The sequence below is a fragment of the Eleutherodactylus coqui genome, chromosome 1 (assembly GCF_035609145.1).
Source record: "Eleutherodactylus coqui strain aEleCoq1 chromosome 1, aEleCoq1.hap1, whole genome shotgun sequence".
Classification (NCBI taxonomy): Eukaryota; Metazoa; Chordata; class Amphibia; order Anura; family Eleutherodactylidae; genus Eleutherodactylus; species Eleutherodactylus coqui.
In genome coordinates, this window is record NC_089837.1 from 12266264 (window position 1) to 12278635 (window position 12372).

At 47.3% G+C, this 12372-nt stretch overlaps 1 protein-coding gene across 1 annotated transcript in view; it reads right to left on the reverse strand.

Annotated features, from left to right (window-relative positions):
- The window catches only part of LOC136611741 (vomeronasal type-2 receptor 26-like), a 166900-nt gene that overhangs the window by 22620 nt on the left and 131908 nt on the right, over window positions 1-12372 (reverse strand). The window contains exon 6 of the mRNA XM_066591976.1: window positions 9999-10122. Coding sequence (XP_066448073.1) covers window positions 9999-10122 — 124 coding nt within the window. The remainder of the gene's footprint in view (window positions 1-9998; window positions 10123-12372) is intronic.

Below are 12372 nucleotides of genomic sequence, written 5' to 3' on the forward strand. Positions count from 1 at the left end.
AGGGAGGAGCAAGAGGACCGGCATGGGGACATTCAGCAGAAAAGGCAGCAGGGGGCCGGAACATGTTTGACTGAGAGTGCCCACAGCCTATCACAAGCTGGGGGCATCAGCAAATGTAACGGCTGGTATATACTTCCGATGGCAACATAATACACTACTACCGACGTGATTTCCAGCTGGAGAGCCGCGCCACTCACGGCACCCTGGTTGGGAATCACTGGCTTAACAGATGGTTTTTGAATAATATAATATGGATAACCCATTTAACTTGTTCCGTCCTCGTGGTGCACATTTATGGTGCTAGTAGGTGGTAAAAAAAACTGACAAAGTCGTAAATGTGAGACATGAGGATGGTACAGTCTCAGGAGCTTATCCCGCGCGATTAACAGCTGGTTTCAACTGTATCATAGAGCTGAAACCCTGATGCAATGGATAGGAATGGAGCTAGCCAGCATAGGCTGACTGTCAGTATATTAAATGCTCAGGTGCTCGGTACTCGAGTCGAACTTTCCGCGATGCTCGAGAGCTCGTTTCGAGTAACGAACCCCATTGAAATCAATGGGAGACTCGAGCATTTTTGTATGGGACCGAAGCGCTGCATAGCTGATGACTTCTCAAACTCCAGAAAACATCTGAGAGCCATGGAAACACCACAGAAACAGATAGGTAAGGGCAGGGGCACCATGCATGGCTGCATCTGAGGCACCCAGGTCCCACTATTAAGCCAAAATGGGGGCAACAGTCTGGCATCACCCCCCTACCAATTTAATTCAGACAAACCCTTATTAGCAAGGTACACGCGCTGGCATATCTTAGTTAAAGCACCACGCTACCTGCAACCAAGGACAATCACTGCTTGCGAGTGACCTAGCAGCCTCTTCTCCTGGGTTACATGCTGGCATTGTTGTCCAACCCCCCGCACGACCCTGCGTCCACAGCGGACACAAAATTTTCCCTGCCCAGCGTTTAGCTGCCCTCATGCCACACGCTCGCTTCATAGCCACACCACCCTCATGTCTAGTTATAAGTGCGTACTGGATGTGGAGGAAAAGGAAGCACACACTGCAGAGGGTTGGCAGGGCCAGGCAGCGACCCTCTTTAAAAGTGTGGGTGATAGCCCACAATGCTGTTGAGAATTGATGATAGATTGACGTACCAGCCTCCACCTTGTGTGATCCAAGGTGCTGTGAGTTACATAGCAATGGGAATTTCATGTGTCCACACACTATTCATTCTGTGTAGGTGTCGGATAGCTCAATCGTCACCGCAAGGGGAAAGCCATCTGCACTCTGCACCCTGCCAAAGTCAGTCAGTGTATTTTTGCCAGACAGGTAAAACACCGCTATGGGAAGTCTTTGTGCAACCACAGCATAGGCGAGCCAAAGGAACTCAAGGAAAGTAATAGACATGAAGAAATTACAGTGCCCAAACATGTCAGACTTTCACTCCGCTGAGGATCTCGGCCTCTGCACACACCCTCAGCAATCGTGGGTATAAAGCGGACTCGATGATAGTACAGCAGTGAACGTCTCATTAATGCAGTAACGCTCCTCTTGTTTGGCCCAAACCACTGTCTCAGATAACTGTGGTAAAAAGAGAGAAAATACATGTTGCCCAGTGCTGATCCCCTGACCCCAAGCAGGAGGAGGAGGTGGCATTACAAGGCCAAGAAACCCTGACCATGGCCCGCCATAGTCTGTGTGGGAAGTATGTGAGCGGGCCCAGGGTCAGGCTCAGTCCCAGCCTCCACCTTGTGTGACACAAGGTGCCACGAGTTACATAGCAATGGGGAATCCATGTGTCCCCTCACAGATAGCTCAACACCGTAAGGGGAAGTCTTTGAGTTCCTTGGGCTCGCCTATGCTGTCAGTGCACAAAGATGGTATTACACAGGAGGAAATCAGAGTGCCCAAACATGGGAGAATTTCACCCCGCCAAGGACCTTGGCCTCAGCTCACATTTCTGCTCTAGTCAGTCAGTGTATTTGTGCCAGATAGGTAAAACACCGCAATTGGAAGTCTTTGTGCACCCATAGTATAGGCAGACCCCTGTAACATTCCTGTAGCAGAAGTATAGGCAGACCCCTGTAACATTTCTGTAGCAAAAGTACAGGCAGACCGCAGTAACATTTCTGTAGTAAAAGTATAGGCAGACCCCTGTAACATTTCTGTAGTAAAAGTATAGGCAGACCTCAGTAACAGTCCTGTAGCAGAAGTACAGGCAGACCCCAGTAACATTTCTGTAGCAGAAGTATAGGCAGACCCCAGTACCATTTCTGAAGTAAAAGTATAGGCGGATCCCAGTAACATTTCCATAGTAAAAGTATAGGCAGACCCCTGTAACATTTCTGTAGCAGAAGTATACGCAGACAACAGTAACATTTCTGAAGTAAAAGTATAGACGGACCCCAGTAACATTCCTGTAGCAGAAGTATAGGCAGACCCCAGTAACATTCCTGTAGCAGAAGTATAGGCAGACCTCAGTAACATTTCCGTAGTAAAAGTATAGGCAGACCCCTGTAACATTTCTGTAGCAGAAGTATAGGCAGACAACAGTAACATTTCTGTAGTAAAAGTATAGGTAGACCCCTGTAATTTTTCTGTAGCAGAAGTATAGGCAGACCCCTGTAACATGTCTGTAGTAAAAGTATAGGCAGACCCCTGTAACATTTCTGTAGTAAAAGTATAGGCAGACCCCTGTAACATTTCTGTAGCAGAAGTATAGGCAGACCCCAGTTTCATTTCTGTAGTAAAAGTATAGGCAGACCCCAGTTACATTTCAGTAATTAAAGTATAGACGGACCCCAGTAACATTCCTGTAGCAGAAGTATAGGCAGACCCCAGTAACATTCCTGTAGCAGAAGTATAGGCAGACCTCAGTAACATTTCCGTAGTAAAAGTATAGGCAGACCCCTGTAACATTTCTGTAGCAGAAGTATAGGCAGACAACAGTAACATTTCTGTAGTAAAAGTATAGGTAGACCCCTGTAATTTTTCTGTAGCAGAAGTATAGGCAGACCCCTGTAACATGTCTGTAGTAAAAGTATAGGCAGACCCCTGTAACATTTCTGTAGCAGAAGTATAGGCAGACCCCAGTTTCATTTCTGTAGTAAAGGTATAGGCAGACCCCAGTTACATTTCAGTAATTAAAGTATAGACGGACCCCAGTAACATTCCTGTAGCAGAAGTATAGGCAGACCCCAGTAACATTCCTGTAGCAGAAGTATAGGCAGACCTCAGTAACATTTCCGTAGTAAAAGTATAGGCAGACCCCTGTAACATTTCTGTAGCAGAAGTATAGGCAGACCCCGGTAACATTTCTGTAGCAGAAGTATAGGCAGACAACAGTAACATTTCTGTAGTAAAAGTATAGGCAGAACCCAGTAAGATTTCTGTAGTAAAAGTATAGGCGGACCCCAGTAACATTTCTGCAGCAGAAGTATAGGCAGACCCCAGTAACATTTCTCTAGTACAGCGCAAGTTCGTGCCACGTGTCCAGCTTTGAAACTCAATAGTTGTGTGAAGCAGAGGCATCACAGAGGACGGTGGTACAATCGGCTACATACTCCATCACCATCTTTTTACAGTGCTCCCTCTGACTCAGCCTTGGCTGGGGAGTGGTGACACAGTCTTGCTGGGGAGCCATAAAGCTGGCAAAAGCCTTGGAGAGCGTTCCTCTGCCTGCGCTTGACATGCTGTCTGATCCAGTAATCCGTGCTGGGCACAATGCGTCTAACGTGAGCGTCACGAGAAAGGCAGCCTAACATGAAGTCAGCCATGTGTGCCAGGGTGCCTGCACGCAACAGATCGCTGTCCTCACTAGGAAGATGCCTTTTAGGATCCTCTTCAGCCCATCCACGCTGAACAGATGAGAGGCAAGCAGCATGGGTACCCTCTGCAGTGTGCCCAGATGTCTCTCCCCCCTCTCCTCCCCCTGCTCCTCCCCCTCCTCCTCCAAAAACGTGCTGAGATATAGACATGAGGGTGGTCTGGCTATCAAGTGACATACTGTCACTTGATCCCATCTCCTGTTCCAACCGCAAAGTGTCGGCCTTTATGCTTTGCAGCGAACTTCTCAGCAGGCAAAGCAGCGGGATAGTAACCCTATATTGCCGCATCGCTGCTTACCATCTGGGTTGACTCCTCAAAGTTTCTGAGGACCTGACAGATATTTGGCATACACTCCCACTCCTCAGTCAAGAATTAGGGAGGCTGACTACCACTACGCCACCCATATTGCAGCTGGTATTCCACTATTGCCCTACCCTGCTCGTACAACCTGGCCAATATGTGCAGCGTAGAATTCCAGCGTGTGGGCACGTCGCACAGCAGTCGGTGCTCTGGCAGCTGCAACCGATGTTGCAGGGTCCTCAGGGTGGGAGTGTCCATGGTGGACTTGCGGAAATGTGCGCAGACGCGGCGCACCTTGCCGAGCAGGTCAGACAAGTGTGGGTTGTTTTTCAGAAACCGCTGAACCACCAGATTGCAGACGTGGGCCAGGTATGGCACATGTGTGAGGCTGCCAAGCTGCAGAACCGCCACCAGGTTACGGCCATTGTCACACACGACCATGCCCTGTTAGAGGCTCTGCGAAAGCCAGAGGCCGGTCTGCTCTGTCAGACCCTGCAACAGTTCGAGGGCCTTGTGCCTCTTGTCACCTAAGCTGAGTAGTTTCAGCACGACCTGCTGACGCTTGCCCACCGTTGTGCTGTCGCGACGCATGATATCGACTGCTGGTGACGTGCTCACACTTTTTAATTGAGAGGTAGAGGAGGCAGAGGAGGATGAGTGGGAGGGTTTGGAGGAGGTGGCATAAAACGCCATAGATACCAGCACTGAGGTAGGAACCATTATTCTGGGTGTGGGTAGGATGTTAGCGGTCCCTAGGTCTGACTCGTTCCCAGCCTCCACCAAATTTACCCAATTGGCCGTCAGGGAGATTTAGTGGCCCTGCCCACCAGTACTTGTCCTTGTGTCCGTGGTTAAATGGACATTCCCAGTAACCGCATTGGTGAGGGCACGATTGATGTTGCGGGAGACGTGCTGGTGTAGGGCTGGGATGGCACACCGGGAAAAATAGTGGTGACTTGGGACCGAGTAGCGCGGGACCGCCACAGCCATTATGTTTTTGAAAGCCTCCATTTCCCCAACCCTGTACGGTAGCATCTCCAGGCTGATTAATTTGGCAATGTGCACATTTAACCCATTTACGACCAGCCACTGTATATATACGGCGGCTGGTCCTGGGCTTAGAGGACCACCGACAGTAAAAATACGGCGGTGCTCTAAGCCTCCTGCCTCTGCAATCAGTCAGAGGCAGGAACGGGTTATCAGCTGTCAGTGACAGCTGATAACCCGGGGCAGAAGGCAGGAGGGGTTTTTAACCCTTCCTGCCTTCTGCTTCCCCGATATACAGTGCTCAAAGAGCACTGTCTGGCCAAAGTGAAAGTAAGAAGTTCTTTCACTATGGGAGCCTCGGGGGGGGGGGGGGGGGGGGTCATGTGACCTCCCGGGATTCCCTGCTATGCAGAGCTGGAGGGTCAGATTAGACCCTGGCAGCTCTGCAGGTGACTAATGTCACCACAGGGGTTGCTTTCCCCTGCAACTGGGGATCCTATGGACGCCCCTAGCTACAGTGGGAAAATGTCAAATAAAGTAAAAAAAAAAAAAAGTGAGTGTCCCCCAGAGGTCTTATATGACGTCATGGGGGACACAGATAGTAAAAAACACAATTACATACATCAGTAAAACAAAATAACAGAATAAAACAACAATACATACATAAGAAAGAGAATAACACAAAGCAGACGCCAACAAAAACCGTCGCCGTATGCACCCTGTGAACCAAAACCATACATACTATATATCAAAACATCCGAAGTAAATAGAGGAACCCGATCCCATACTTTATTTTAGTGTAAATATAAAAATAATTAAAAAAAAAAACTATAAATGTTAAAAAAAATCATTTTACCCCCAATAAAACTAAAAAACGGAAAAAAAGTCAGTGAAAAAGATATTAAAAAAATAGTCCTATATGTCACGGGAAAAAAAAACGCAGCAAAAATAATTTTGGTAGCTAAAGGAAAAAAAATAGAGCAGTAAAACCGCCACATGGGTAAAATCCCTGAAAAGTGTCTGGTCCTTAAGTACAAAACAACCTGGTCCTAAAGGGGTTAAAGCTTGTGCGTGCGGGTGTGTGGCGGCATATTTGCGCTTTCGCTCCAACGCTTGTGTTAGCGACAGCTGAATGCTGCGCTGAGAGACATTGCTGGATGGAGTGGAGGACAGTGGAGGTGAGGGTGTGAGTGCAGACCGGGAGGCGCTCATGCCTGTGTCCTGGGAGGGGGATTGGATCTGTGTGGCAAGTTGGGGCACAGGAGAAGAGGCAGTGGTGTGACCCAGAGCCGGTGAACGGCCTTCGTCCCACCTTGTGGGGTGCTTGGCCATCATATGCCTGTGCATGCTGGTGGTGGTGAGGCTGGTAATGGTGGCTCCTGGCTGATCTTGGTGCGACACAGGTCGTCCGCGCTCTCACTGAAAAACATCCACACCTTTGAACACCTAGCCCTCTGCACGGAGGCTTGCGGCGAGGTGGTGCTTTGGGAAACAGTTGAGGGAATCTTCCCTCTGGCCCTGCCTCTCCCCCTGGCCACCCCACTGCCTCTTCCAACCTGTCCTGCTGCTAGACTTGCTTCCCACTCTGAACCCCTGTCCTCGGTAGGCTTAGCAAACCAGGTGGGGTCAGTCACCTCATCGTCTAACTGCTCTTCCTCCGATTCTTCTGTGCGCTCCTCCCTCGGACTTAGTGCCCTTACTACTACCTCACTGACAGACAACTGTGTCTCATCATCATCATCATCCTCTTCACGCACAAAAATCTCTTGAGTCAGTTGCCGGAAGCCCCCAGCCTCATCACCCGGACTTCGGGAACTTTCCAAAGGTTGGGCATCGGTCACGACAAACTCCTCAGGTGGGAGAGGAACCATTTTTTCCCACTCATGGCAGGGACCCGAGAACAGTTCCTGGGAGTCTGCCTGCTCAGAATATGTCATTTTCATGGAGTGAAGAGGCTGGGAGAAAGGAAGAGCAGCAGCCAGAGGATTCAGAGTTGCAGTCCCTAGACCGGTAGTAGTGGACTGCGTAGAAGACTGGGTGGTCGATATATTGCTGGATGCATTTTCTGCCAACCTCGACAGGACCTGCTCACACTTCTCTGTTTATAATAAAGGTCTACCAAGCGTACCTATAAATTGGGATATGAAGCTGGGGACTCCAGAAACTTGCCTCTCTCCTAATCCCGCAGCAGCCGGCTGTGATTCACCTGGACCAGGAACTTGGCCTGTGCTCACACCCTCGCTTTGACGTCCGCGTCCTCGTCTGCGTCCATGTCCTCGACCATTACCCCTACTCCTCATCATGGCACATTAAGAATAGAGCAGGGCCCAAATAAATTACCCCACTATATAGCACTGACAACTGTGGCTTAATTCACCGCACACAGAGACTTGTAGATAATGGAGGCTCAATGCTGTGACTTGAAAAAAGGAACCCGCTGTCTTGCGCTGATAACTAGGGGTTCTTTATCATTCGCAGAGACATGTAGATAATAGAGGCTGTGTAGAGTGGGAGAAGACTCTAAAGCCAGTGGATAGTGCTGGTAACTTCGGCTATCTCAACCCCACCAAGTAAAGGGTATTGTGAGAGCTCTGCACATCGGCAGAGCTGAAATACTTTGCAGTGGCCCTGGTAATATTACAGTATTGTTTAGCGATGAGACCACTGTCTAATGCACTGCAGACACAGAACAGAATAAATAGAGTCGTTCGCAGCAGGCTAAGAAATATTTGAGTGCACTTTCACGGTGAGAGCGGTATTGTACGGCACTGCAGCCTGAATAAAAATTTTACTGAGAGGCTGCAGACAGGCCTAGTTGCGTAATACAAAAATGGAAGCACTACTTCTTCCAGCAGGCACCAAGTAAAATGCACGCGGTCATATGTGGCCCAATGAAGGAGCTTTGGGGTTTTTTTGAAGACAGGATCTACGCTAACACTTTCCCTATATCAGTAGCAGCACTTTCCCTATACTCAGTATAATACACTGCAGACTGAGAACGCTATAGCTGAAATGGCCTGCACAGCCCGAGATGAAAGAAAAAAAAATCGTGCAAAACTACTCCCAGCAGCCACAACAGTAATGCACACGGTCAGATGTAGCCCTTAGAAGGACCGTTGGGGTTCTTGAAGACAGGACCTATGCTAACACTTTCCCTGTATCAGCAGCAGCACTTTTCCTAACCTCTGCCAGTGTGTGTCTGAGGTGAGCCGCGGGCTGGACCGCTTTAAGTACTCTGCGGTCACTTGATGTCACCAGACACTCACTGCGGGGGGGGGTGGGGGGGTGGGATAGGGCTGGCACCTCACAGGAGGAAGTGGTAATGCCTTCCCCGCATGTCTATTGGCTAGAAAATGGCGCTAAACATGCAGGGAAGGAAATGGAATTGACTCGAGTACCGCATGGTGTTCAACTCGAGTAACGAGCATCTCGAGTACCCTAATGCTCGAACGAGCATCAAGCTCGGATGAGTGTGCTCGCTCATCTCTATATACTATGTAAAAAGAAGACCTGGCCACCAAATGACATGATGGCTCGATAATGTCAAAGCTGATACTGGCATGGATATCACACAACTGAAAAAAGCAGTGCAAAACCGAAAAACATGGAGGGAGCTCGCCTTCAGGATCGCCAAGAATCGTGAACAATTAAATAAATAAATAAATCTTGTTATTTGTATAGCGCCAACTTATTACGCAGCACTTTCAGGTACCAAGCTGGGTACTCATTTTACCGACCTCTGAAATGGCTAACAATAATAAGTGCAAAATAGCGCCATTAAACATATAACTCATTCCACAAAACCCAAGCGCTAATATGGTTTCTCCAATGAAAACAATAAAAAAGTTCTGGCTTTAGAAATACAGAGTTGGAATTAGCCACTTGGGAGAGCAGACAACATGCCAAATACCTGCAGGTCTGGTCACCTGGCTGTCTTACCGGAAGAATAGATTCCTCCCGACTGGCTCTCAGAGGAACACACCTCCTTAGTCTGAGAGAAATAGCAGAGGTAGCGCAGAGATAGCCCATCCTGCAGAATACAAGGCCTACCTGAGATTCAAGGGCGATGGACCTGGAATTTAATAATAAGCATGACACCTACTCAGGGGGAACACTCAGCTTGCCGGTGTCTCTTACTGACTTGAACCAGAGAACTTTTGCCTTTTAAAATCTGGGTGCGAGGTTTTGCCTCCCACCCGGGTTACAGTAACTCCTTACGCAACGGTAGCAACCACACTATGTACATAGTTGTTGATAAACTACTGTTGATAATTTTTGATAAAGATACTCTGTTTTATAATTTCCATTCTTCCAAACGGATTGTAAATTTGATAATTTGCTCAGCTGGAAGAAGATACTAACTATTATGTTATAATTGTAAGTTCTATAGAAAATGCACTGAAGCTGGCAAAAGCTCTTATTTCTTACTGTTTTAATAATTGACACTTTTTTATGCCATAATTGTTACAGAGGAAATAATGTAACCATTTTCTCCCACTTTCCCTTTCCCCAGTTACAAATAAAGATTTGTTAAAAAAAAAAAAGAAATACAGAGTTGAAAAAAATTTGAATAAATTGCTGCATCCCTAGGGAATATACAGAGCTTGGTTAACAAGCACTAGGGAGCAGCTTTCATACCAGGTTACATGAGAGGAGTAAGTGGATAAAATCTGATGGAAACTTTATTATAGCAATTATCCTGAGAAATCAGTCCAGGGACTGCAGGGGGAGTTATAGTACCTGGTGCCGTCCTTATCCAAGTTTGGTGGCCGATCCACTTCTTCCTGTGGCCAGAGAGTCACTTCAACTATCAACGTTTATTACCAAGAAATCAAAATAACAGTAGATGAAGATAAATGTCTGCAGGTCTATTCCACTCACCGGTCTGGTTGGAGATCTCACCCTCAGGACAGGGAATGCAGTAGTAGCAGCATCGCTGTTGTCCTTCCATTGGGACTTTCCTGTATCCAGGGAGACAACTCACACTACAAGCTGAGCGTGGGATCTGCAAAAAAATGTTTGAATCCTTTGTCCACAAAGAGGAATGATGAAGTGTCTGATGCTACAATTTGCTTGTTATCACCTCTGAAACCACCAGGGCTAGATTGCCCATCTGGCAGTTATGGCAAATACCACATGGGCCCATGTCAACATTGGATTTCCTGCTCTGGAAGTATAAGTGAGAGTGAGGGATCTGCAATGATTTCAACACCTTGTAACCAAAGCATGAGTATGAAGTTCAGCAGTATGGAAGATAAGTGGGGGTGGAGGAGCTGTGATGATGTCACCATCATGTGACCAGGGCGTGAGGCTGGAGCTCATCATAGAATGATAGTGTTGGAAGGAACCTCCAGGGTCATCGGGTCCAACTCCCTGCAGGATTCACTAAATAATCCCAGACAGATGTCTGTCTAGACTTTGTTTGAAGACTTCCATTGAAGGAGAACTCACCACTTTCCATGGCAACATGTTCCACCCATTGATCACACTCACTGTCAGACAGTGTTTTGTAATATCTAATCTATGTCCCCTCCCTTTCCGTTTCATCCCATTGTTTCTAGTCTTTCACTGTTGAGATGAGAATAGGGCTGATCCATCTGCACCGTGACCGTCCTTTAGATATTTGTAGACAGTTATTAAGTCTCCTATCAGCCTTCTTTTTTGCAAGCTAAACATTCCCAGATCCTTTAACCGTTCCTTATAAGACATGATTTGCAGATCTTTCACCATCCTGGTAACTCTTGTGTGAAGTTGCTCTAGTTTGTTGATGTCTTTTTTTCATATTGAGGTGCCCAGTACTGGACACAGTATTCCAGATGAGGTGTGACCAAGAAAGAGAAGAGGGTGATAATGACCTCATGTAATCTAGACTCTATGCTTTTCCTAATACATCCCAGAATTGTGTTTGCCTTTTTACCCATTCTGCCTAATCAGTGCTTGAAGCTGATCACAATTTAGGGATTTTTGTTTGCCTTCACGCTTTTTGAGGATTGACCACATGTTCTCAATAGGATTGAGATCAGGGGATTTTCTGTCTATGGACCCAAAATGTAATTGTTTTTGTTACCAAGCCACATAAGTTCACCTGTTATATCAAGCATAGCCACTGCAGTGGGAACTAAGCTCAGTACCTATACGCACTGGCCCAGCTATTTGGGATGATGGGGTGGATTGTGAATACCATAATTATGTTTCTGTCAGGAAACTGGGGTATGGGTACTGGAAGTCCCTGAAACTACCCGCAACCCCTGTCCCTACCTACTTGCCCCCGTAGGATAATCCCCAGGGCGACAACTGGGAGACGGTCTCGAGGCTCTCAAGGGAAGTGGGGCAAGGGGTCAGACTACAAACTGACACTGAGACAAGCAAACACAGAGGCAAGTCAGGCAATCCAGGTCGGCAACAGGAAGGTATGCGGTACAAGTGGTCAGGCGAAGGCGAAGTCAGGAACAAGCAAATAGTCAAACAGGGAGACAGGCAATCCAAAGAACGTGAGTGCATCAGACGACCTAACTAACACTGGCAATGCTGGAAGGAACAGAGGCGTTGAAATGCTATCAGAGCTCCCGCCCCAGCAGCTGATTGGGGCGGGGAGCCTGACAGCAGCAGAGTTCAATCACTAGTAAGAAAAAACGACTGTCCGCGCTCCTAGGGATATCAGACTCTGATCCGGGATAATAAATTCCTTTTTTTTATTGGAAAAACATACAGGGATCTGCGAGCAACGCGTTTCAGTAGATACAACTACCTTTCTCAAGCTCTACACAATTACGACTAACATACAACATAAATAGACACTGAACTTGTTCATGAAATTAACACAGCTACTTACCACGTAGCTGCATGATTAATCATGCAGCTACGTGGTAAGTAGCTGTGTTGTATGTTAGTCGTAATTGTGTAGAGCTTGAGAAAGGTAGTTGTATCTACTGAAACGCGTTGCTCGCAGATCCCTGTATGTTTTTCCAATAAAAAAAAGGAATTTATTATCCCGGATCAGAGTCTGATATCCCTAGGAGCGCGGACAGTCGTTTTTTCTTCCTCGTGGTCTATTTGAATTAAGCCCCGGTTACCCGGTGTAGCTTATTTGGATTGCCCCGCTGCTCTCCGACGAAGGTTGGATGGAATAAAAGACTATCTTATAAGCGAACTTGGATTGCGGTGTCAGCGAGGTGCCTTGTTGTAAGGTGTCCTCGGCTGACACCAGGTGAGTTAAATACTCATTTTTTCCTCATGTTAATATAATATAACATGT